At 35.3% G+C, this 23,800-nt stretch overlaps 2 protein-coding genes across 7 annotated transcripts in view; one reads left to right on the top strand and one right to left on the bottom strand.

Annotated features, from left to right (window-relative positions):
• Positions 1-4,808, bottom strand: part of LOC138707577 (patched domain-containing protein 3-like) — a 175,806-nt gene extending 170,998 nt beyond the window's left edge. For 2 of the 4 annotated variants that reach the window (XM_069837175.1, XM_069837174.1), the window contains exon 1: positions 4,059-4,808. The gene's annotated coding sequence lies outside the window, so the exon portion shown is untranslated. Of the gene's footprint in view, positions 1-2,415; positions 2,769-3,873; positions 4,035-4,058 lie in introns of those variants that run through there. The other 2 variants (XM_069837176.1, XM_069837177.1) reach the window with 2 other exon arrangements.
• Positions 3,766-21,025, top strand: LOC138707581 (3-hydroxyacyl-CoA dehydrogenase type-2-like). 3 transcript variants are annotated; one of them, XM_069837185.1, is made up of 6 exons: positions 3,766-3,784; positions 5,211-5,282; positions 6,234-6,398; positions 10,421-10,585; positions 17,941-18,178; positions 20,714-21,025. In XM_069837185.1, the coding sequence occupies exons 2-6, from the start codon at positions 5,274-5,276 to the stop codon at positions 20,902-20,904; spliced, it is 768 nt and encodes a 255-aa protein (XP_069693286.1). In that variant the 5' UTR covers positions 3,766-3,784; positions 5,211-5,273; the 3' UTR covers positions 20,905-21,025. The 3 variants fall into 3 exon arrangements, with proteins under 3 accessions (XP_069693286.1, XP_069693285.1, XP_069693284.1); XM_069837184.1 differs by lacking the exon at positions 3,766-3,784 and adding an exon at positions 4,894-5,048; XM_069837183.1 differs by lacking the exon at positions 3,766-3,784 and adding an exon at positions 4,992-5,130.
• The last annotated feature ends 2,775 nt before the right edge of the window (positions 21,026-23,800 follow it).

Here is a 23,800-nt window from a genome sequence, read left to right as displayed (position 1 = left end):
TTTGCATCCCCGTCAGACAATAAGGTTGTGTACCTCATATTACACAACCTAATGGACCGGGTCCAGAGAATTTCTGCAGCTTTCATCTCCATGGCATTTGAAGATCCATCAAAATTTTTCTCACAAACACCAGCATCTTTGTGACTTTGATACCACTGTTTATATTCGTCACTTGCAACATCCATTTTTTTTTTCTGTCTTTTCACAAGTACTGCAATATTTTGACATTATTTCAAAATCTAACACTAGCCCTGTTAAAATATCTATGACTAAACCTAAACCATACTTTGATGTATGTCCACGCTTCATCCATGTGCCATCGTATGACACACCAATATTTATAACATCACTATCACTAATAGAACTGTCCACTTCCATGTGAGCTCGTCTAACTGCAGAGTGAGCATTTCTCAACACATGTTGTCTAACAAGTTTGTTTTCTTCCGTCAGTTTTATCAGGTGAGAGTTGAAGGATGGTGAGCTCAAACCTGCCATACCCATAGCCATACAATGTTGTTCCATAGCAGAGTGTCCTTTTCCCATGGTAACAAAGGCGTTGACCATTCTTCTATTTACATCGAAGGGAGGTCGAGTTGACTCAGTGTTACCTACCTTAGGGCTTGTATACATTTCATTCAACACTGTGTTGCAATTATAACACTTCACTATCACTTTAAATGCAAAGCCTGATGGTTCAGTAAGCTCAGCTTTTGCACTATCCATTCCACATTCACCACATTTTACTCCTTTATACAGTTCACTCCACAAACTTACATGCACTAATGTGTAGTCTTCACTACACTGGGGGGCACTTATATTTGAATTCTCCTGCAAGTTACCATATTTTATCAACTTTATCTCACTAGCACTTTGTTTATTATTTGTTTCTTTTGACACTTGATCTTCATTATCACCAACTAGGCCTAACACATTTTCTTGTTGCACACATTCCACAATAGTTTTGGCATTCTTCCACCTTATATTTGCTAAATTTTTAGCCCTATTAGCATATTTTGATCGTTTCTTGCCCTTATTATGAATGTCACTTAGTCTATTCATGTTTAGAAAACTAAAACTATGCCTAAAATGCTAAATGTTGAGTTATACACGTGGTCTTGAATGTTATTGTGACGATTCCTAACCTAATGCACTTATACTAACTTATTCACACTAATATATACAACTAATTGAATACAAAATTAGTGTAAAACTTTAATAACATCCTAAATAACACGAAATCAGCAAAACAAGTATGAATATTCACGTACAAACGCACAAACTCGAGAAGAAACGGTCCACAAACAATATTTTGCCGTTCAGTTTCAAAACGAAGTATTTGCAGGGCTGACAGGCAAGCTGATAGTATATTCAGGAGTGACAACAAACTTAATTTCACTAGATACACACCAGAAAAAAAACTAGCCCGCTTTATTCAAATTACAAAGCTCAACATAAACTTTAGAGCTGACAGCTCGTTTAAAGGGCAACGAAGCACGTGCAAGCAGACATTTAAACGTCATGTGACACGGTTTAAAGGGCTCCCAAATAAAAAATGAGGCCATATTATGAAAGTAGAAGGTTTAAATAAAATTATGAACATAAAAACAAAAATTTGTATTTTTTTCCATTTTTCCACATTTTTCACTTGTTCGTTCCCTTAAAGTAATTGTTAGATATATTTTGTGTAATAATAGGGTCAGCGGTAGCCCAAACCCTTTAACCAGTATACGCCACTGATTAAGAGTATGGTAAGAGATACTCCAGATTTTAACAGGAAAGTTGTGAAGTTCGTTAGTGAGAAGCACCAGAAGATGGAGTTCCAATACAAATAAGTAATAAAGTGGGTGACCTACTTCGCTATCCAAATTGTGTCACTGTTTCTAATTTGTATTAATTTCTATGTTTGAGCTCTTCAAGAATAAAGCCGCTACTGGATAGTTTCAAAAGCAACATTTCTTTCCTTGATTCCAACATAACGATGTCATAAGGAAACTGAATTTTTTTCATTATGAATTTCATATAATATCTTGCACCTGCCTTTGAAGGCACCTTTCCAATATTCGTTTATTGACGACGTTTCATCAACTGCGGTGGTTATCTTGCGTCTGTGTGAAATGAAGGTGATAATGCCAGCGAAATGAGTCCAGGGTCCAGCGTCGAATGTTACCCAGCATTTACTCTTAACAGGTTGAGAGAAATCCCCGGAAAAATTCTCAACCAGGTAACTTGCCCCAGTGAGGATTTGAACCCGGGCCCACTCGTTTCACGGTCAGACATGCTGAAGCTAAATGATAGCGGTGGTCTCTATACTGTATATGGTGTAAGTTTTTCATTCGAATAAAAGCAATAAAGAATGTACAGTATTACTTATCACATGAAAGAAAAACATATTCCAAGTTGTAAAACAATACTTACCTATAAGATTTACTGCTTTCATCTTGCATCGATCCATCTTATATAGCCTGTACGATTATTATTACACCACTCACAATTCATATTTGAATAGGCTACAATACAGTACATTCCATAATAACCTATACCAAATTCCTAGAAGTTTTATTTTAATACATTATGAATTGTGGTTCAGTACGTTTTTAATCACGTATAATCTATATCACATTATTCGCAACTTTGCACAGCGTATATTACTTGGAATAAAAAATGTGTTCCCTTTTCCTGTAGCCATATAGCCATACGTAAGATAAAATACGGCACGAGTGTATAAATTACGATTGCACTATTAAGGTACACATTCAATATGAGTACGAAACATTTTGTAGTTTAGCAGCTACACAAATTTATTATCATTTAATAAACTCTATACAAAAGCCTTTATCTAATCTAACTTCTTTCTAAAGAAATATTCGCGCTCAAATACTGCCAACTTAATCGCCAGAAATCCTAAATACGGAAAGCTTTGCATCATGCAATTCACCTGTGAAAAATAATTTGCGCTATTCTTGTTAAAATTGACGCCTCGGACTGATATTATAAGAGACAATAATTTGGTGTTTCACTGATCAATGCTCGTCAGTTCGTCACATTGAACAATGCGGTCAAAACTGCTATTGACTCTCTATATCTTGAGCTTGATATATAACTACAGTACTACAATGTCTTTGCTGAGTTCTTCAATCAGCTGTCAGCAAATTCACGTCTCGTAACATTATTGGTCTGTGGCTTCCATAGCTTTGTTGCCACTTCACAGACATCGTGACGAACAAGATAGATGCGAGTCTAGCGGCCTGGTCTTCTATCCAGGCGGCCTGGGTTCGATTCCCAGCGAGGTCGTGATGGAAATTATGATGGACAAAGCAGACGTTGCAGAGGATTTTTCTGGGGATAATACCGTTTCCCTTTATTATTTCACCAACACTCTCCACCTCCCTCACTTCATCTATTATCTGTAGTAGTAAAAATAGACTGAAGTAAAGTCTTGGAGTAGTATGGGTTTCTGATGCTGATATAGCATCGACTTGGGTATCTGGCCCTTGTGGCGTATCATGCTACTCGTCCGCAAAATGGGATCTGAATCTATCAGGGGATGAGGCAGGATGATCCAGCTGTCAGCATCGGATTCACGAATGTCACGCAGGTCAGCTGTCGGACTTCGACAATCATCGTACATATGGGGCGCACAATAGGCTAAATTGTGCCTAAGCGTACGAACCGTCCCTAATCTAGCACTCGTAAAACCAGCCAACCAGAGAGAGAGCGAGAGAGAGAGAGAGATATCAGTAATGATCAACATCTCGATAAGGAATTGCGAACTAATTTCTACCGTGTACGTCAATACTAGCCAATAGGAGAACATGCCTGAGTTCGTAAGATGGTATGGATGGGTGATGGTAAAAAGTCCACCCTTTTGTTTACCTCAGTATTTTTTATCTGGAATTCCGTTTTCTTTAGTATAGGTCTCCAGCAGTGGTGTGGCATGAGTTTTGAGAATACTTCTTACTCCAGAAGTAGCTTTCTTATCGTAAACATAACAGTATCAATTTCCTAAAACAAAATGAAAAAAACTCAATGAAACACGGAAGATACTTTTTTTCACTAACCTGATTTTTTTTATATGAACCGTTGGCTGTGCAGCATGGAAGAACTCTTGGTAACCAGCAGATATCTTGCCAAATTTTGTACATAGTTTCCATTTCTTTGGATTAAGAGTATTCACTAAGATTCCTAATTTGGGGGGGGGGGGAACAAACAAAACAAAACGAGCGTTGAGATAGTTCCGGTAATTTTGGAAATGAAAATAGTCGAATTTATAAGGGATTTCTTGCGGAGATGGATTTCAAATGTTAAGGATTTTATAGGGAAATGTTTCAAGAAAAGGAAATTGTTCGGAAATGTAGTAAATTGCGTGTAAAATGAGCTACGTAACTATGGAAGTGCAAACGTGATTTCTAGTGAAGAAAAGGAACGTAGGAACATAAAAAAAAACACAATACGGTGTAATCTGAAGAACGTAAAACTTGTATTCATTCAAAACCATTGGAATACAGTAAAACACAACAAATAATAATGAAACAGATACAAAAGTTCTATGTTGTAACTAGCTTCTACGTCGGCCATTACGCTGACAATATCACTACACAAAAATCACTAGACTGAAAATACTGCAGGGATTCGTATATGCAAGGCATAATAAGTTTAAACTAACCTAATTTAACTTGTCACAGATTCGTATATACAAGACATAGCAAAAGTCTTATCTAAACTAACTTATCACAGATTCGTATATGCAAGGCATAGCCTGAATGTACACTAGCGTGAAACTTTCCTAATGTCACCAAAGTTATGTTAGTATTACAGAGGAAACAGTTGAAGATGTGAAAGCGAAGCGGGAAAGGAACTATCTCAGCGCTAGTTTAACCAATATCTTAAAACTGGCCGATTAAAAGATGAAAGAAAAAAAAATTAGAACAAGATAGTCACGAAAAACATCCTATTAAAATACAAAAGTCTTAAAGTCTAATCGTCGCATCACTGTTTCGGTAACTCGCCGCAGCGCCAGCTACCACACAATGCTATAATCTAACAGCTGGGTAAAGGCTGTAAAGGTTTCACCCGTCTTATCGTGTAGCTTATTTTTTTTTTCTTCCTTTTATCACTTGGATATGAGCACAGGTCAGCATGACTGGCATAATAGTTTACGGTACATATAACTACAATTTAAAATGAACTCTATCTCTTGTTTTGTTTAACAGGGATCGGAAGTCGTACCGGCATATATTTCAGTCTTGGATCAAGATTTCAGGTGTGATAGCAACATGTTGAAGGTACCTACAATTTTGTGTATAATGATGTAATTTTAGTAAAGTCATATTCGTTTTGCTGACAAAATTATGCTTGTTGCTGTAGAATACTAGTCTTCATATCACTTCAGTATAAACTAGGTTAGGCCTCTGTATTCATGGTAAACATAAAAGCATTTATCTGCTTTTTAAATTGCTGCAGAAACAACTCTCATGATTTGTGGTGTATGTATTCAGTTCACAATATTATATAAGGTTAATGCCTAGTAATTTGAACTAATCACTGTGGGTGTTAATGCTAGTTGTAGCATTCGTATACAGATTAAAACGGTTTTATTTTTGCTTTTTCTCTTTTGTCAACAGCAGTTAACCATATAAATTTTCAATAGCTTTACACTTTTTATTGTATATGGTCATGGTTTGACAAAGGGAACACTTAAGCATATCAACATAATTAAAACATAGGTAAATGCTTCTTGATTCATAGAAATATAGGTCAATGTAGAGTATCCAACATATATATTTTAATGACCTTTAACCCTTCACGCAGATCAAAGAATTTAGAGTAAGATTAAATTATTTTGTAATTCAAAGAGTTCTTGCCAACACGTTCGTTGCAATATATAGAATGCATATTTGTCTATTGACTTCTTTACTTCATGTAGTTTTAGTCATCAATTCAGATGTCAGTAGCACTGCAACTCCAGTATCTGAATTCATATATTTGTTGTACATTGTATAAAATTAGGCTTGTTGATCCGGAACTTAATAAACTGTGCAGAAATAAAATATCTGTGCCTTTGAGAAGTGTAAGAAAATTAAATTTATAACAGTTGTAACTCCTAGTTTTCACACAGACATTAAAACACGCGTGAAGTGCCAGTATGTACATTATATATATATATATATATATATATATATATATATATATATAAAATAGTATTTAATTAATGCATTATACATTAAACTTTACAGAATGTTGTGGGTCTCGTAACTGGAGGTGCATCTGGGCTAGGCAGGGCAACAGTTGAACGACTGGTAAATGGAGGAGGGCGAGCAGTGTTATGTGATTTATCGTCATCGTCTGGTCACAAGCTAGAAAAAGAATATGGAGAAAATGTGGTATTTGTACCTACTGATGTAAGTCATTATGTTATTAAGTATACGTTTAGTCTTCAATCTCTGTTTCATTTTTTTAATTATTATTTGTGTTGTTACACTTGCTTGATGTCTTCTATTATTTCTTTGTTGGTTTTCATTTCTATGTCACCTTATACTATTGCTATGTCGGCATTCAGGGATTGCCTGTTGTAATGTATAAAGGTTCTGGAATCAGCATCCTTATGTAATATTCTTATAGAATTAGTATCGACATAGTCTTCATTGATTCTTCCAGCTACATTTATTTGTGTGTGTGTGTCTCCATTTTTGTGAATGTCCACTGTGATCTCCAATTAGTATGGTCTTATTATGGGTTTCTGGTAGCCTATATCTAGATTGAGGTGTTTTGGAGGGCTATAGATTCCATAAACTACAAATTTATTTCTATTTTCATGAAGGGGGTTTTTCAGCATTCTGAAGTGTCGTTTTGGTTCACTTCCTTGTCAGTGTTGAACTTCTCACTCAGTCAACAAGGAAACCACTTGCTGGTTTTTTTTTCTCTCCCAATATGATTAACCCTTCTACAGGCAACCTATTTTTGTAACGTTGATGGGTAAGGAGGGTCCGTCGGACCCACATGCGATTTTAATACATTGACAGAAGAAAATCATTTTATTGTACACAATATTAATCTTCTTTAATAATATTATTATAGTGACCAAAGTATCCATGATAATATATATAATAAATGATATAATTTTAATACTTTTTCATGCGATAAAAGAAACATGTTTAGTGTATGATCTACAATTTTTTTCACTTTCGTCATAAAACTCACACACATTTACACACATTTTAGATTTTCTCATTTCTAGCACAACACACACACTCCCACACGTCATTACTCTCACACGTCATCACTCTCACACGCTCACACATTATCACTCACATTCTCACATCACCATTCTCACATTCACACGTCATCACTCTCACACACTCACACGTCATCACTCTCACACACTCACACACTCACACATCATCACTCTCACACGCTCACATATTATCACTTACACTCTCACATCATCACTCTCACTCCCACACGTCATTACTCTCACACACACGTCATCACTCTCACACTCGCACGTCATCACTCTCACACATCATCTCTCATCATTCTTACAGTTTTTACACACACGTGTCACTTCACTGTGCTCATTACACACAGATTGGCCACAATTGTCACAGCTTTGTTTTTGTTTGCGACTTTTTTCATACTGATACATATGACACCTTTTAGTGCTCTCCTGTGGTTGGGGCGCAGTTGATGTAGAGGCCTACTAGCTCTTGGCATGGAAGGAGCAATGGTCATTACAGTTTTTTCTGAAGTCCTATTCTAGGTCTTCTTTCAATTTGAGGTTGGATGAGACTTTCAGCAACAGCTACAAGGAACAACCTCCTATTGTTCTGTTTTCCAAGATTGCACGAAGTATGAAGGCTCATCCACACAACAAATACAGTAATTCCACATACAGCTAAAAGATTGATAAAAATGCAAACGGCCAGCGATTTGTACATCTCTTGCACGCATATGTATTCACTAATGATCGATTGTGTCAATATCTCCTTTTGTGCTATTACAGTGAAGAATAATTTGTGGTTTCTTTTCTTCTTCCGAAATGGTTTGTGTGTGGTGCATTGCAGAAAGAACAACTGCCTTATTTGGTTTTGGTACATTGAAATAAATGTTACATATTTTGTAAATCCGAAGATGGATGAACACTCTGGCCGTCTTTTATTTGGCTGAAACTCAGGAGAGGTGAATATACATATTTTATGTGTATTGTTGCAACTAAGGTGAGACCATTACTGAGGAGATTCTCAGCGAGTTCTTTGTCAATAAAGTAGTTATAGCAAGTTACATTTCTGTTTGTTCTTTGATAAGACAGTGTTTCTACAACCCTTCGACCTACTCCAGAGTGTACCCATACACAGTTTTCTTTTCCGGTGTATGGCAGACCATTTAGGGGATAGACGGTTTTGGAGTCACAAGCCCACCATACCTTCATGCCATATTTGTCAGGTTTTGATGGCATGTATTCCTTGAAAGGACATCTACCACGGAATGGAATAAGTTGCTCATCAACCGTTACATCAGTACAAGGAATATAGGCCTAATATTTTTTTTTTTTAATTCGAATTCACATTTTCCCAGACATATATAACCAGGGCAAACTTATCCTTCTCACGGCAAATGGATCTTGTTGTTTTGTCATCAAAGCAAGTAAGCACTAGCAAAGATTTGAATTTCTTGAGACCCATGGTCGCTCTAAATACTGGAACACCATAGAAGCTGCTCCACGGAATGTCATAATTAGTGTAATTTGCTTTGAGGTGTCCTGCAGTTACTAGTAGACCGAAAAATGGTAGCAATTCCGTCTCGTTACATCACTACCATGGGTGCAACATTTCTTTCTAAATACAGCCGCTCATCCTCTTGATTATTTATCTATTTCATAACTGAATCAGTATAAAGATTTAATGCATCAATAGATTTCCCAGGTGAAGGAGTGACTTTATTTATTGACCTTTTGATAATATTGTGAGCCCTAGCTCAGCCTGTCGGAAAAGGCTGAGAGTTCCACGTGGTGCCATCTTTACCAAAGAAATTAGCAGTTTGAACGAATGCTTCCCCCATATCCTAGTTCTAGACGGTAGACACTAACCTCTTGTGGATCACATTGGTGATAACTGCTTTTCTCATTGATAGATAGATCATCATCATCAGGGGTTTCAGGGTCATATTGTGGCTCTAAATGATGATTATTAACTTCTGATGCTTCACTCTGATGATCAGATTTGCTATTATCGGCGTTATCGTCTGGCTCATAGCTAGAATCGTCTTTTCCTAGGTCAGGTTCTCTAAGCAAATCCTGAATGGATTCTTCACACAAGTATTTACGCTGAGTCGGTCAGAATATTTGACCTAATTACAACTCTTCAGTATAAAAGCATAACTAAGATGCATTCAAATATACTGTAGCATCTAAAGACTGTACCTTTGTTTCTTTGACTTTCTTAGGCTTTTCCATAATAATTACTCCCATATAAAAATAAAGTAAAGGTGATTCAGTCACTCTCTCTATTATAAACTACACCATATTATGGCTAGCATAACTTCACACTGACTTATTTATATTTATTATAATGCATAATTGGTTTATTTTTTTAAATGTCACTGTTTTTGAGCTTCGGAAATAATTTTGCCAACATTCCATTGCCATCAGATTATCACTGAATGGTTTGAAAGAGTGAAACCTCGTTACGAAGTGAGAAAAACTAATAAAATATACTATGGTCCAATAGACCCTGTTTGCCCGGTTAAGACTTTAAAAAAGTAAAAGTGTTCTAGAACATTTGTGCAAAATACTACAATATTTTCCTTCTCCCTACATATAAACAACACAGAAATGAACAAAGTCATGAAATTTCAAGTAGGTAGAAATTATAGCTTTAATTTTATTCACAAAAATAGTAGTGCCAGGGCCCGACGGACCCTGGTTGCCCGGAGAAGGGTTAAGTTTGCCCCTGGTGTTGTAACCACGAATTTAACATTTCCTTTTGTTTGTGTTATTATTCTTTGGTAACAATATTACACAATAGATATTGAGAGCAACAGTAAATAAATATTATTTTTAAGGCCTTCTTACAAAATTAATCCATGTTAAATATTATTTTTAACATCTCTTTTGTAAAAGAAGAACAAAGTTATTTCACTAATACTACAATCCCTCCACCTATACTTCTATCCCATACTCTATTTCCACGCGCATAGGCCTATAATCTATTATTATTATTACTACTACTACTACTACTATTATTATTATTATTATTATTATTATTATTATTATTATTATTATTATTGAGTTACTTGTAACAATAGAGGGCAAAGAATTAGTGGAAGTGAATGAATATTAACGACCAGTATTAATAAACTATAAATTCAATGAAGACATAAATATTGTGAATCTCTCACACAAATATTTTATTTCTATTATATATAGGTAGTATCAGAAACTGATGTGCAGAACGCTGTTCAAACTGCCAAGGACAAGTTTGGTCGTCTTGACGTGGTTGTGAATTGTGCTGGAATTGGAGTTGCATTCAAGACATATAACTTCAATAAGAAAGCTCCACATTCATTGCAAGACTTTACAAAAGTGCTCATGGTAAGTCAAAGTATAAGTGTTATCATTAGGAAACGGTGCTAAAAAGAGATATTTAGGATTTTATAAAATCCAATTTAGGACTTTTAGGAGTTTATATAAAATTAACAATATTAAACATTTTAAATTTAGTAAATATTCCATTTTAGCTGCAATTTATGTGCAAAGAACTGATGCTGACAATGAGTGCTACTGGACTGAAGACTCAAATTACATCAGTGAAAGAGACTGGTTGCTGATTGGTCAGTTTCATTTCACATGACGGGGGTGCATTAACACGAAAACTAATTTGTAGCTCTTGCCTAACATGAACAACCTACCACCCCTTTTATTCTATGATGGACTTTTTCAAACGAAGTTCGTTTCCAGGAAATTAGGTAAAATCTTTTTCCCTCCCCTTCTAACAAGGGAAGGATTTCGGCTCGAACAGGAATTTTTGGTTAAAAATTTGTACAGAGGCTTACGTCTCAATGGTGATGAAGACCGTAAAAGCATTCTTTTGTGTAACTCTCCGTTTGGTTGGTATTGGTCAATATACTTCTAACCCATTTATGCCCAGGTGGGTCATTTTCGACCCATTCATTAAAATTATTTTCCACGCGAATTAGTCTAGGCAACACTATGTGTCTACTTTTCTTAGATGCACAAAGTTTTAGTGCACTTGTGGAACACGCGGGAAACCAACAGACCACGTCATTATTGCGTGGGAACTTGCCGAATAAATACGACGCAACTACCATCTGCCTTGGAGAAGGAAAAAGTGAGTAAAAACTCTGTTCAATCCGTGAATTTTATTAACAATCAGTATTTCGTGCCAAGAAGATTCAGGAGAATATGTATCTTGTATGTTTTTGTCGATATTTACGCTATTTGCTGTACAGTAGGGCTTACAATTTAGTGTGGGTCGATAACGACCCACTAAGCACTTATTCGAGAATTACCTTTCACATACCTTTTCATTATGATATCATTTTGTTTTCTTATTATTTTCCTCTGAGCGATGTTTTTACGAACAATTACCTCAATAGAAGTTTGTGTAAGGATTAGGTATGCTTTTGGGAATGATAATTCTGATAGCACTTCTCAGAATATCTCAGGCTTATTACTGCTTTCGTTTACAACATTGTTTTATTTGTGTAATGTTATATCTCACTGTTTGGGATGCACTCTGGATAGTCTTTGACGAACTAAATAGTTCGTAATTCTCGGCACTAGCGGCACCTATGAGAGTGAGAGCCGAGTGTGAATAACAATCAGAATGGCCCCATTTTCTCTTTTTATTATCTTCATGAGCATTCCCTACTGGCCCCATCTGAAAACTGAGATCCTTCATTACAGTTTCCATTATCATAATTATTCAGACTCACTAGTCTGACAGTAATCTAAATTCTAGGATAGTTGGAGAGATCTGATTCTTCTGAAATCCCAAAATACGGGGCAGATACATTCATTGGTCTGCCTGAGGATAACGGATGCAGATTCTGGAGTTGAAGATTGCAAGAACTCCAACCGAGCTCAACTACAAGCCACAGCAGATTTAGTGACAGAGCTACTAGACATTGTTCAGCCTTATAAAGAGGAAAGGGGCACCGATATTAGAAAAGATTCAGATCTTATCAGCAATGTAATTGAGAATTCCCCACCACCGACACGTAGAATAAAGCGAGAAAGTAATAAAGTGAGCATCACGTCTAACGAACATGAAGTAGCCCCTTTACAAGAAGAGGAAATCAAAGTTCGTCTGCCTTATGTTTTCCATAAATATAATTGTAATATGAGTGGAGTACATATTTCTGATATACGTGGAACAAATGGCACATACCATTACTTTCGTGGTTATTAGATGTGTGCATGAACAATGCTTGGCTTCTCATTCAGTCGATCATATGGAAAGTCTTTGGATGCCCTCGTCTCCAGCCACGAAATAGCGCAAGCCTAAAATATGACACTTCTCCAAAGAGTGGAAGACGAGTTCGTTCCGTCGAGACCATCAAAGAACACCGGAGAAAGGATCACTGTGGGCACTATAGCCCAACAATAAAGACGGCGATACAAGATTTGTGGCAATGTAAAAGCATGTCAGAGGTCCACCATATCATGAGTAGAACAAAGGACTTATGTCATGTATATTTAGTAGGTTATTTTACGACGTTCTACCAACATCTCATGTTATTTAGTGTCTGAATGAGATGAAGGTGATAATACCGGTGAAAAGTGTCCAGGGTCCAGCACCGATAGTTACCCAGCATTTGCTCATATTGGGTTGAGGGAAAAACCCGGAAAAAAACCTCAACCAGATAACTTGCCTCGACCGGGATTCGAACCCAGGCAACCTGGTTTCGCTGCCAGACGCGCTAGCCGTTACTCCACAGGTGTGGACCTTATGTCATGTACCATAATTTATTGAGTGTTTCAAATTTATTTATTTCTTCAAGTACAAGGTTTCCTTTCAGATTTGTGAATGTAAAATACATGTAAATGTGAATGTAGCTCTCAGGGAAATTATAATTATTATTCAATAAATATTTAAAAAAAAAATAGTATGCGTTTTTAATATGGTAATGATTTGTTTATACGTTACTTTTAAACTAACAAGTTGCATACTACGCAAAAGCATAAATAAAACAAGAAATCATCAAAACATTATAATGAACAAATTCTCGAGGAAGTGCCTAGTGGGTCGTTATCGACCCATTCCATAAATTTTTACCGAAGTAACAAAATCAGTATTTTCATAGTTCCTCATGCTTACAACGTCCCCCTGACTCACTTAATATGATATGTGAAACAAAAATTAAAAAAAAAAAAATAATCTGGGCATAAATGGGTTAAAAATGTACATGAGGATTCTCTATAAAATGCATGAAACAGCATGGAGCACAGCAATAAGCACAACACGCAGAAGCAACACCTTAACAATCTTCTGAACCACACTCTAGTGCTGAAAAATCAAATGTCACCTGAATTACATTTTGATTTTTTGAAGCCCGAGACTTGTTCAGGATTCACGTAACCAGCTGACTGCCAGGAATACTGAAGCATAGGGCGGTATATTGGAGCAGACAACTGGTTATGAATAACAGAGTGCATTTTCATTATAAACACTCGATTTCCCAAGTTAAGTTCTGGATTCTCAGCAAGAGTCCTTATGTAATCTGTTATCCTCCGAGCATATATTTTGTATTGTCTAAGGAAATAGATATCCAGAGTCTGGATATATTTAGCTTTTTAGTTGGAATGATCATACATTCCATGTCCTAGCCTTGGAATGACTCACACAACAGTGTACACTTTTGATTAGCTGCAATATTTTCAGACAGAATGTTGGAAAAAAAATGTTCTTAAATGGGCTTTAGACATTTTGCCAATCGCACTAGCTTCTAGGCTAGGCTAGGCTAGGCTAGGCTTACGGGTAAGGTGTCCCATCCCCCTAACTTGTGCAGTGCTCTCTCCACCCTTCAACTTGTACAGTGCTCTAACAGACAAACCACACATTACACAAACGAATACTTTTCGGAACTTTACAGAGATTTAAAAATGGGCCTGTATACAAATTTTGGATTCGAAATTCCTGTTCGAACCGAAACCCTTCCCTTGTAAGACCAATATAGGATGAACTTTCTAGACCAGTGTGAGTCCATAAGAAAGTTTTTTTTATAAATTTCCTATAGAATTTTAATAAATTAGATCCTGTACACATGGAAAGTAGAGATATCTGAATAATGTCATATGTCTAAGATGTAGCAAACAAAATAGGTACAGAACTAGAAATCTGTTCCCTAATTATCATTTTTAATGTCGTATGTCTTTGTGAAAAGGGGACTTGATATGAAACACAGCTGATATAAACTGAAGAATGAAGCAGAAGCAGGAGTTTGCTGGAAAGTTATTTGCACACTATATACTAGTGGGATTGTTATTGCTTAGTCAACTGTACGAAGACAGATCTGAACTTCATACTGTGACACCATAAGGCATCACTCATGAGGAAACTGAAGACTACTAATTTCGATGCTGAAATAGAAGCTATACAGCATACATGGGCACAATTTTCGGCTACGTGAAGCACTCGATTTGAAATAGTTTACTAGGAGAGGAGACTGCAGAGTAGGATGGGAAATATAAACTTCTGTGACCTGCATCACCTTATCGTAATCGCTAAGGCGGTCAGTGGCGAATTATTAGGAAAGCGCTTGGTTAACGTGAGAGACTCGAAAACTTTTATTCAATTTGGCAAATTAATTCGGCAGCTTTAATCATAAACCTCTTTACTGTTTCTCCGCAGCTGACTTGATTTAAATCACAGGCGAGAAATTGCGTAACTAGCCAATAATATTCCATCACGTTGTCTACGTTTATTTTCTTGAATATTCTGGCGTTTCTCAAGATTACTTAATATATTTGCACGTTCACGACCTAAAATAATTTCAGATAATCATATTTCGTTTTCTACGCACATTTGATATTTATTTTTTTTATAAATTTCTTTTGGAAATAATACGTACAAACAACATTTAATTCTTCGTACCTTTTAATGCAGCGTGTTTAAGGTATAATGTCGTATTTAGTATACTATGCAAATGTTAATATCATAAATTTTCTTCGGAATAGTACGAAAAATAACATTTAATTTGTCTTACCTTCTAATTCAGCATGTTCTTTATGACATAAGGAGTAATGTCGTTGTATATTAAATTTATTAATGCCTAATAGGATTTTCGAGCATAACATACATCGTATGTTCTCCCCTTCTAAACAGCAAAAAAACTCTTCCTCCCATTTCTCATAAAATAATCGTTTTCTAAATGCTGCTTTGATAATGCCATTATGCCACCACTGATATTGCTTATGAAACTGATATAGAACCTGCCCACGCCTAGGAGCTATGTGAGGGAGGAAAGGGGTCTGTGAAGATGATGTCACTCAGAGCAATAAGCTCTGTGAAGGTCAGTGAGGCACAAATTCTCAATTGAGGCACGATGCCCAAGTATTCTATACAGTATGCATTAAAAATGTAGCTTTCCAAATTAATGTATTCTAAAAAGCAGTACTCTTGATAGGTTTTAAAGCAGGAATCCTAGCAGTAGTATCCAATAAAATCCAAAGAACAAAAAATTATAGAAATCATAATCCTAATCAAACAACTAAAACTCAAGAAAACAATACCCTTTCAATGGATATAACTTTCTTTGGAACGATAATGCAGAACTCTCAACAATAAGGAAACCAACAGCTTTAACATCATTCTATAAAAACAAATAGGCTACTACAGGAGAAAACAAACCACAAGGTCAGAGCAGAACTGAAAAAGTTAGCAGAAACTAAACCCTGGAGCAATGTAGGGGAAATATGGAAGCAGTTCTCAAATGCATCTAGGAAGGAAGCAGTAGCCATATTCAGGTTAAATACACAATGTGACACTGGCAGCACACCCCCATGAGATTAACATAAAAAATTTACCACACTGCACTGTCTGCACTATAAAGACGAAGAACTAACTTCTGAATTGCCCAGATATAAGAGAGGAAGATAGAACTGTGGTCAACCTCCAAAGAATTACGTACTGAAATGCTAGACAAATAGGATAATACGTAGTCAGCATCAATATAATAAAATAAAATATGATATGATCTATAACACTGGTCTCCATGGGTTTTGTTTTGAAAAAAAAAATAGTGTATCTGAATCAGAAATTCATGCTGATTGCAAAAAATTAAATCCGTTTTCATGTACCACGTCAGAATTTTTCACAATTCAAAATTTTATGTTTCTAATATTTTTCATAATACAAAGTTTGTTCCAGCAGGGTTCAGAATCGATTCTGAATTGCCTGGTCATGCGCAGTAGCTCGATGTGCATTCCAACAAGACTTGAACTGATTCCGAACCGATACTGAACTCCCTATTCCCTGTTCCAATGTTTTAGAACTTGTTCGGAATGAGTGCAATTGATTCTTAATTAAGATTAACTGGGAATTCTGAACTGTTGATGCATGCGCAGATGGTCTAATCTGATGTTTGCTTCGAGACTAGGCAGGTTAAAATAAAAATATAGTCCATCATGAGTGATTTGGAAGGTGTTAGCGATATATTTTACAAAGAATTAAGTTCGGAAGATGAATATAATTTTAATATGAGAAGAAACTCTGAATGTCATGAAAGAAGTGTTCAAGAAACATTCCAACAACATAAAATCCCAAACTAGTTCTGACACTGTACACAACTGGCGCATACATCGAAAGAAGTTTGGTATTATTTCAGAATGCATTCTGAATTGTTTGCTGGAACAAATCTATAGTAAATCATTATTATTTTTCTTTGCTTGACAGTTTATAATTTCAACTTTATTACTTAAAATGTGAAAGAATATTCTTCTTTCTATATTCAGTAAAGTCTAGTCTTACCGGTACTATTTCTGTCCTTTTAGTAGCTTAAAATGAACTGCAGATAACACGTCTGCTATTTATCCTTGAGGATTCTTATCTGTCTCCACCCAACATCTATAAACAGAAAGTTGAAATTCAAGTGTTTTCAGGTCATAAAAATTTATTGAAGGAAATATTTCGATGGTGTTTGGTTAAAGGGAGATAAGTCATAAAAATAAGTTCCGAGTTAAATGAAAATTAAATATCGGACCATTATTGCAAATAATTTTCTACACTAATAAAACACATCAAATGTTAGTGTTATGCCCCAGGACATTTTAAAATGTTGCATTTGTTTGGATCAAATTTCTGCATATTTAAAGGACAAAACTAAAATTCTTTCAATAATCTATTATCATAATACACTGCTCTCTTAAGTTTACTGAGCATATTGGGAATTAAATCAATGGCTTACCCAAAACAGGCTACGAAATGTTTCATATAAAACAATTTTTATTTCGGAAGGGAAGCAAAAACGAACAATTATTGTATTAAACGATTTGTTTGAAATATCTCAAAGAATAACCCTCTGAAATTAATGACATTATTTATGGTTCACACACAAAGCAGAATAATTTGTTTTTAAAGAATAAATTGGACTGCCCATATCTTCTTTAACTATTCGAAACACTGGATACCTTCAATATCACTGAATTCTGAAACAAAGATAATCAGTACAATGGTTGTTTTCTCACTCTTTTTTGTGAGGTGGAGAATAGTGCTTTATATTTGTATCCCAATGGAAAATGTTCAATAATTTTTAATTGTCTACTGTTTCTGCTTCATGAAATTAGATAACACACTTTAGTCAGTAGTAAAGAGTACACATTACGTACTTAACTGTGACACTTGTACTTGAGAATCAATTTTAATGAATACCTTGTTTGATTTATATATTTACTCCCTCTTATGTCTTCGTTTCTTTTTTTTTTAGATCAATACTGTTGGGACATTTAATGTAATACGTTTGTCTGCTGGTTTGATTGGTGAAAATGAACCAGATAATGATGGCGGACGAGGTGTTATCATTAATACTGCAAGTGTGGCAGCATTTGATGGTCAGATGGGACAAGCTGCATATTCTGCAAGCAAAGGAGCCATTGTTGGAATGACTCTTCCAATTGCTCGTGATTTGGCTGATCAAGGAATCAGAGTGTGCACAATAGCACCTGGTCAGTATAAGGAAATCTAAATAAAAATAAAGTAAAGATCTGTTATACAAGTTTGAGCATCAGTAAGTAGAAAATAGGATTTTAGCATCATGCAGTAGCCTGTCAATACCTAGATTATGGTGGTACAAATTTCACTATTATTTCTAGTCATCAAAAGTGGTTTAATTAATAACTGACCAGAATTATAAGCACATTTTTTCAGTTAGTATATTGAGCACACTAATAGAAAATTGAAGGAACTCTCGAAATGTCTGACTGTAAATTTACAAATCAAGAGCAATTTTTTTTACATACCTGATTCAATTTATAAATTACAAGTAAATGCAAATAATTGCTTTTTAAAAATACTTATAACTATTCACATATTACAATATCATTCAGTATTATTTTTCTGTCATAATTTAAATTGATAGGAGTACTAAACGGCATTAGTAATAAGATTTTGTGTAGTCTGTGAAGCAAAAACTGATCAGTGTCTAAGATTCAATAGTTCAGGAGAAATCTATACACACAGTATGCTATGAACTAATTTTTCGGTATCAAACGTGCTGTGAACATAACTTTTTCAGCATCGCAATACTTTCTGTTCACATTTCCTGTAATGAACAGGAACAAGAACTTCCAAGTACTTGCCCTCCTAAAAGAATGGCCATACTTATTGTACTCCACATGTTATATTCTTTACATTTTTTTCATTACTCATGCCTTTTATGAAACAATTGCCATAAGTTGATGTAATGATGGATTTATTTAGAAAATCTAGTGTTTGATTTGCTAGCTTAGTTTTCATGATTGTCACTTGTCTTAGTTGGATACGAGGTGACATTTTAAGCAATGAGCTTACCACTTCCTCTTCTGTCCCTGTCGCCAAACAAAGATTTAGCTAAATTTCTGGTAGGTACTGAAACTTCTGCCAAAGTACCCATGTTCCAGTATCAGAACAGTGGATTAAATATGTACATACAATTGTCTTGAGTGTCTGGAGCAGAAAATCGCCCTTATGCTAAATGAATTGCACAGAAATTGACCAATCCCGATACCTGATAGATGAATGTCTCGAGTTGGAAGTACAGTTGGCATCTAAATTTGACCTGTTTCCTTTCATTAACATATTGTTACTTTGAAATGTGTCTGCATGTTAACAATTAATCAAACATACTCTTCAAAGTGAGTGGTGTACCAAAATGATTCCCATACCTGCAAGAAAAATACAAAGGCACTGTTTTCTTCAATAATAACTTCTTTTGTTTACAATAGAAATTATTGTAATGTAATGGATGCTATAGTACTGGTTTATACAGTGTTTTCTATTATTAAGTCTGCTGTTTTCTGTTGGCAGAAAGAGAGGTATTATTTCCCAGCTTACAAGTGATCAGATAAACAGTGAATCATAATATCACGAGTGTATGACATAAAGAATTAGATTCCTGAGATACATGTTGAAAGTTGTCAGTCTCTGTAGTTACGCTATACCATTTATTGTACACTATGGTTTGCTACAAATTATAAAATACTTATTAATCTGTAACTGTTATGTAAAACATAGAAACTGTCATCATCATCTGTGGCATTACAGCCCTTGTAGGACTAAAGCCTGCCTAACAAGTGAAGCCCAATCATTCCTGTCCCGGGCACGCCTCCTCCACGTTCGGATCCCCAGCTCCTTCATATCCTCCTCCACATCTTTCATCCATGTCTTTCTAGGTCTCCCTGTGCGTCTTCTTCCTCCTGGATTTCCTCTATATATCCTGTGTAGTAATGAGTTCTCTTCTTTCCACGTGGCCGAGCCATTTTAATCTTGAGCTTTTTATTTCCCCCAATATTGAAGGTTTACCATACAACTCGGTATTGTATCGCATTCTCCATTTACTAACTTTGGTCCATATACATAGAAACTATAGAAAGTGTAAAAGGAATTTCGAAAGTTCATTGAATGAAAAATTTATGTTCATTGATAACATGATTGAGGGTAATGGCCTGCGAGATCGTTCACTTTAAATATGCATGCGAATTTTATGTTGGGGAAAAATGAAGAGGAAAATGTGTAAAAAAAAAAGTCTTCATACAATAATAGAATTAAAAGGCAATTCAGGCTGCAGTAACTAGGATCAAACCAGTCTGAGCCTCAAAATGTGTCCCAAAACATACGGAATAAGTGCCAATTGTGTCTGGGCTGTGATGGAAGGTATTTTCAGACTCTTAGGAGTGAATTTAAGGAATTTTCTGTTGTTCATTCACTTTTGAACCTGCTTGCTTGTTTTCTGCCAAGTGTTCCATTAGCATGTGACTAGCACAGGTGAATTACAAATAGGGGATCCTGTTTGTTACTGCTAGTTTGCAGACCAATAAGAGGACCATGTACATAGGATAATTGCAATGTTCTTTATCTTTACCAGAAGAATTGTTAATTAAAATCGCCTAATTTTAATAGATAAAAAAATATTTCACATTTAAATATACAGCGACATTTTTTTTATAGATACTGCACATCAGTATGTGAGTTTATGTATAATTCTCCTCTCTTTTATTTTACAGGTATATTTGATACACCTCTACTTTCTTCATTGCCAGAAAAAGTTCGGAGCTTCTTGGCAAAATCTATTCCTTTTCCAAAGAGGTTGGGTAAACCTGAAGAATTTGCTCTTCTTGTGGAAAGCATCATACAAAATCCATTGTTAAATGGTGAAGTAATAAGACTGGATGGTGCCATACGTATGCAACCATAAAAGTTTATATCAGACTGGTTATGTATTCAGATAGAATTTAAAAGTTTGGTACAGATTTCTATAAAACATTTTTATATGTTATTTACAAATATATGAAAAATAAAATTATGTGTGTGTACAATATGGTGTAGTTCATTGTTAATGTATTATAACAGTAATTTCCACTTAATAATTGAGTAATACTTAAAATCCTTTCTCATGTGCAGGATTACGAAATTTAAACACATTTTGTGATCGAAACCAGCTTCTACCATCAGTCTATGTAATGCAATGTAAAATCATTTTTTTGTTTACTAATGGCGGGCAATTTACTTAAGTCATTCACCTAAGCATCCCCATATAGTGGACGTGCTAAAGCTTGTAGTTCTTTTAGCTGCAATGCAGGTGTTGCCCTTGTTTCATCATAGGAGGCAAACTATGTGACACAATATGATTATTAATAGAGCAATGGTGGAGTGCCAGAAGGGGAAACTAGAGTACCCCATAAAAACCTACCACCAAACACTGTCTTTGTCTACAAATTTCAGTTGGACCCACCAGGATTCGAATTATGTTTACCTACATGGAAAGCTAATGCTCTAGCCATTTGGCTAATGGTGCACCCAACGTAAAATAATATACAAGGATAATCTCATATATTATGGGAACTTCTTTAAAAAAAAAAAATGCGTGAACAATGAAATTTAACATATACACTAGAACTTGGTTATAACGACATCCAAGGGACCTTAAAAATTATGTTATAAACGAGTGTCGTAGTAACCGAGATTCACATTATCAATCTAGTGAGGTGGAAAATGAAAAATAAACTTAATTACACTTCTTTTACATTTATGTATTGACTTTTAAGCCTACAATGAACATAATAAAATACACGTAGGCCTACAATTATAAATACAGTATTCTGTATTAAAACAGTTTGTTCAGTACTCACCAAACTACTTTAGTGAGACATGAAGTAATCAGTCATTTTACTCTGTTTTCTACTTGCCCAATACACACTTTCTAGGGCTAAATTACATTCTATGTTCATAATTTCAGTTGCAATTTCACTGCTCCCTTCCCTAGCTTCATAGAACATGTTCATAATGCTAATGACTTCTAAAGCGTTATCACTTCTTTTAGTGGCCATACTTTGTTAAAATGCGTGCACTTAGTGAAAACTTCCTATCGAAACTGATCTAATACCACATGAATTCGGGCAGGTTACAATGGGGTGGGGAATCTGCCTGCATTCCAGAGGTCTATGACAGAAGGAGACTGTAAAGAATTTGTCAGGGTTCAGATTTCAACAAAGTATTTCTTAAAATACTTTGGTTCTTAGAAAATCTTATTCCAAACTGAGGTTGAAAATGACGTTATATGTGAGGTAGACACATATGCGTTTGTCATATTAAGCAAGGTAGGAAAGCATATGTCTCATGGGGAATTTGTTGGGACCACAGAATATTTGATGTTATAGGCGAGGTGTCACACAAAACGAGGTCGCTATAACCAAGTTCTACTGTATATTTTAAAGTTTCATTTCGTTGCTGCATCTCCAAAATCCGCTATGTGCGTTTAAACAGATTTTTCAGGAGAAAAAAAAAATCACTTTTAATTCCATTGATTATTTTCAAAGCTACTTTCGGTATATTTTCATCATTTTTAATGCAATGACAGAAATTATACAGAAAGTAATTTTGAAAATCAAGAAAATTAAAAGTGTTAATGCTTTTTTCTCTCTCCTGAAAAATCTATTTAAATGCACATAGTGGAGTTTGGAGGTGCAGCGACAATTTCTTAATGTTGCCACCAGAGATGTCATGGGTACAGAAGCCCAGCTGGGGCGAAGCAGAAAGCACACATCTTGAAAGCAACATTTTATAGTGCAAATACAATGTATAAAGTGAACATAGGACTGTGAATGGAACAATGCACAATACGACAAAACTTAGAGTATAACTGGTAACTGCTAATGCCTTAAAATACTTCCCTCAGGTTGTTCACAGTTCATTACCATCAATTGAGAAGCCAGTGAATATTTTAAGTCGAATGTAATATAATTCATATATCAGCAAAATTTTGTTAAAATAGCTTCTCTGTTGGCAGTGTTTCTTATATAATAGCCAGTGGCGTAGCATGAAATTTTGAGCAGGGGAAGCTAACTCAAGCTGTCTTTCATGCAATATGAGAAAATGTATTACAAAAATACAGTCTTAAAATTAATAGTCGACTTCAAGTCAGCAGTCGAAGATTGGTTGGAACCTCGTAAGTAACACCAATAAGGCATGACCTCAAATGATACTTAGTAAAATATGATTTCACGGTTTACACATATCTCTTAACAAAGCTAAAGTTTCTCTGTATATTTTATGTTACAATCATTAGCAAAATAATAAATAAATAAATAGACACGTATACGTATAACATTAGCTCACTCCCTGTCATACTTAGAGAAATCACAATATTAGTATAATTACGTAAGTATGCGTCTGTCTTTTGGTTGTGTCCTTCATTGACAGCAAGGGACTCGGTCATTTGTTTTTTAAATCACACTTTTGTTCGTAAGTCAGTCTTGATAATACAATTGTCCTAAAAAAAATGCAAGTAAATTGGTGTCAGGAACTGTTATTTCGCTCATTATTTATTATATCAGCCACAATGCACACTAACACTTCAACTGAACACAATTGACGAAAAGGGATAACTCGGAAACTACTTATTTTAAATGTTAAAGCTAGCTTTTGCGAGCCTTGTGACTAGGGTAGTTTAGTTAGAAAGGGATGGAAAATCTGTGGGGTGGATTACACAGAAGAAACCAGTTTGCTTGGAAGCTGGTGTGTGCAGGCTTCTTGTTTACTGCTGCATTACAAATCATCCTGAGCTGCCGCATCACAATATTTAACGTGTAAAT

Source organism: Periplaneta americana, chromosome 10 (assembly GCF_040183065.1).
Source record: "Periplaneta americana isolate PAMFEO1 chromosome 10, P.americana_PAMFEO1_priV1, whole genome shotgun sequence".
Classification (NCBI taxonomy): Eukaryota; Metazoa; Arthropoda; class Insecta; order Blattodea; family Blattidae; genus Periplaneta; species Periplaneta americana.
The sequence above is the reverse complement of the archived record's forward strand: the minus strand, read 5'-3'. Positions and strand labels throughout refer to the sequence as shown.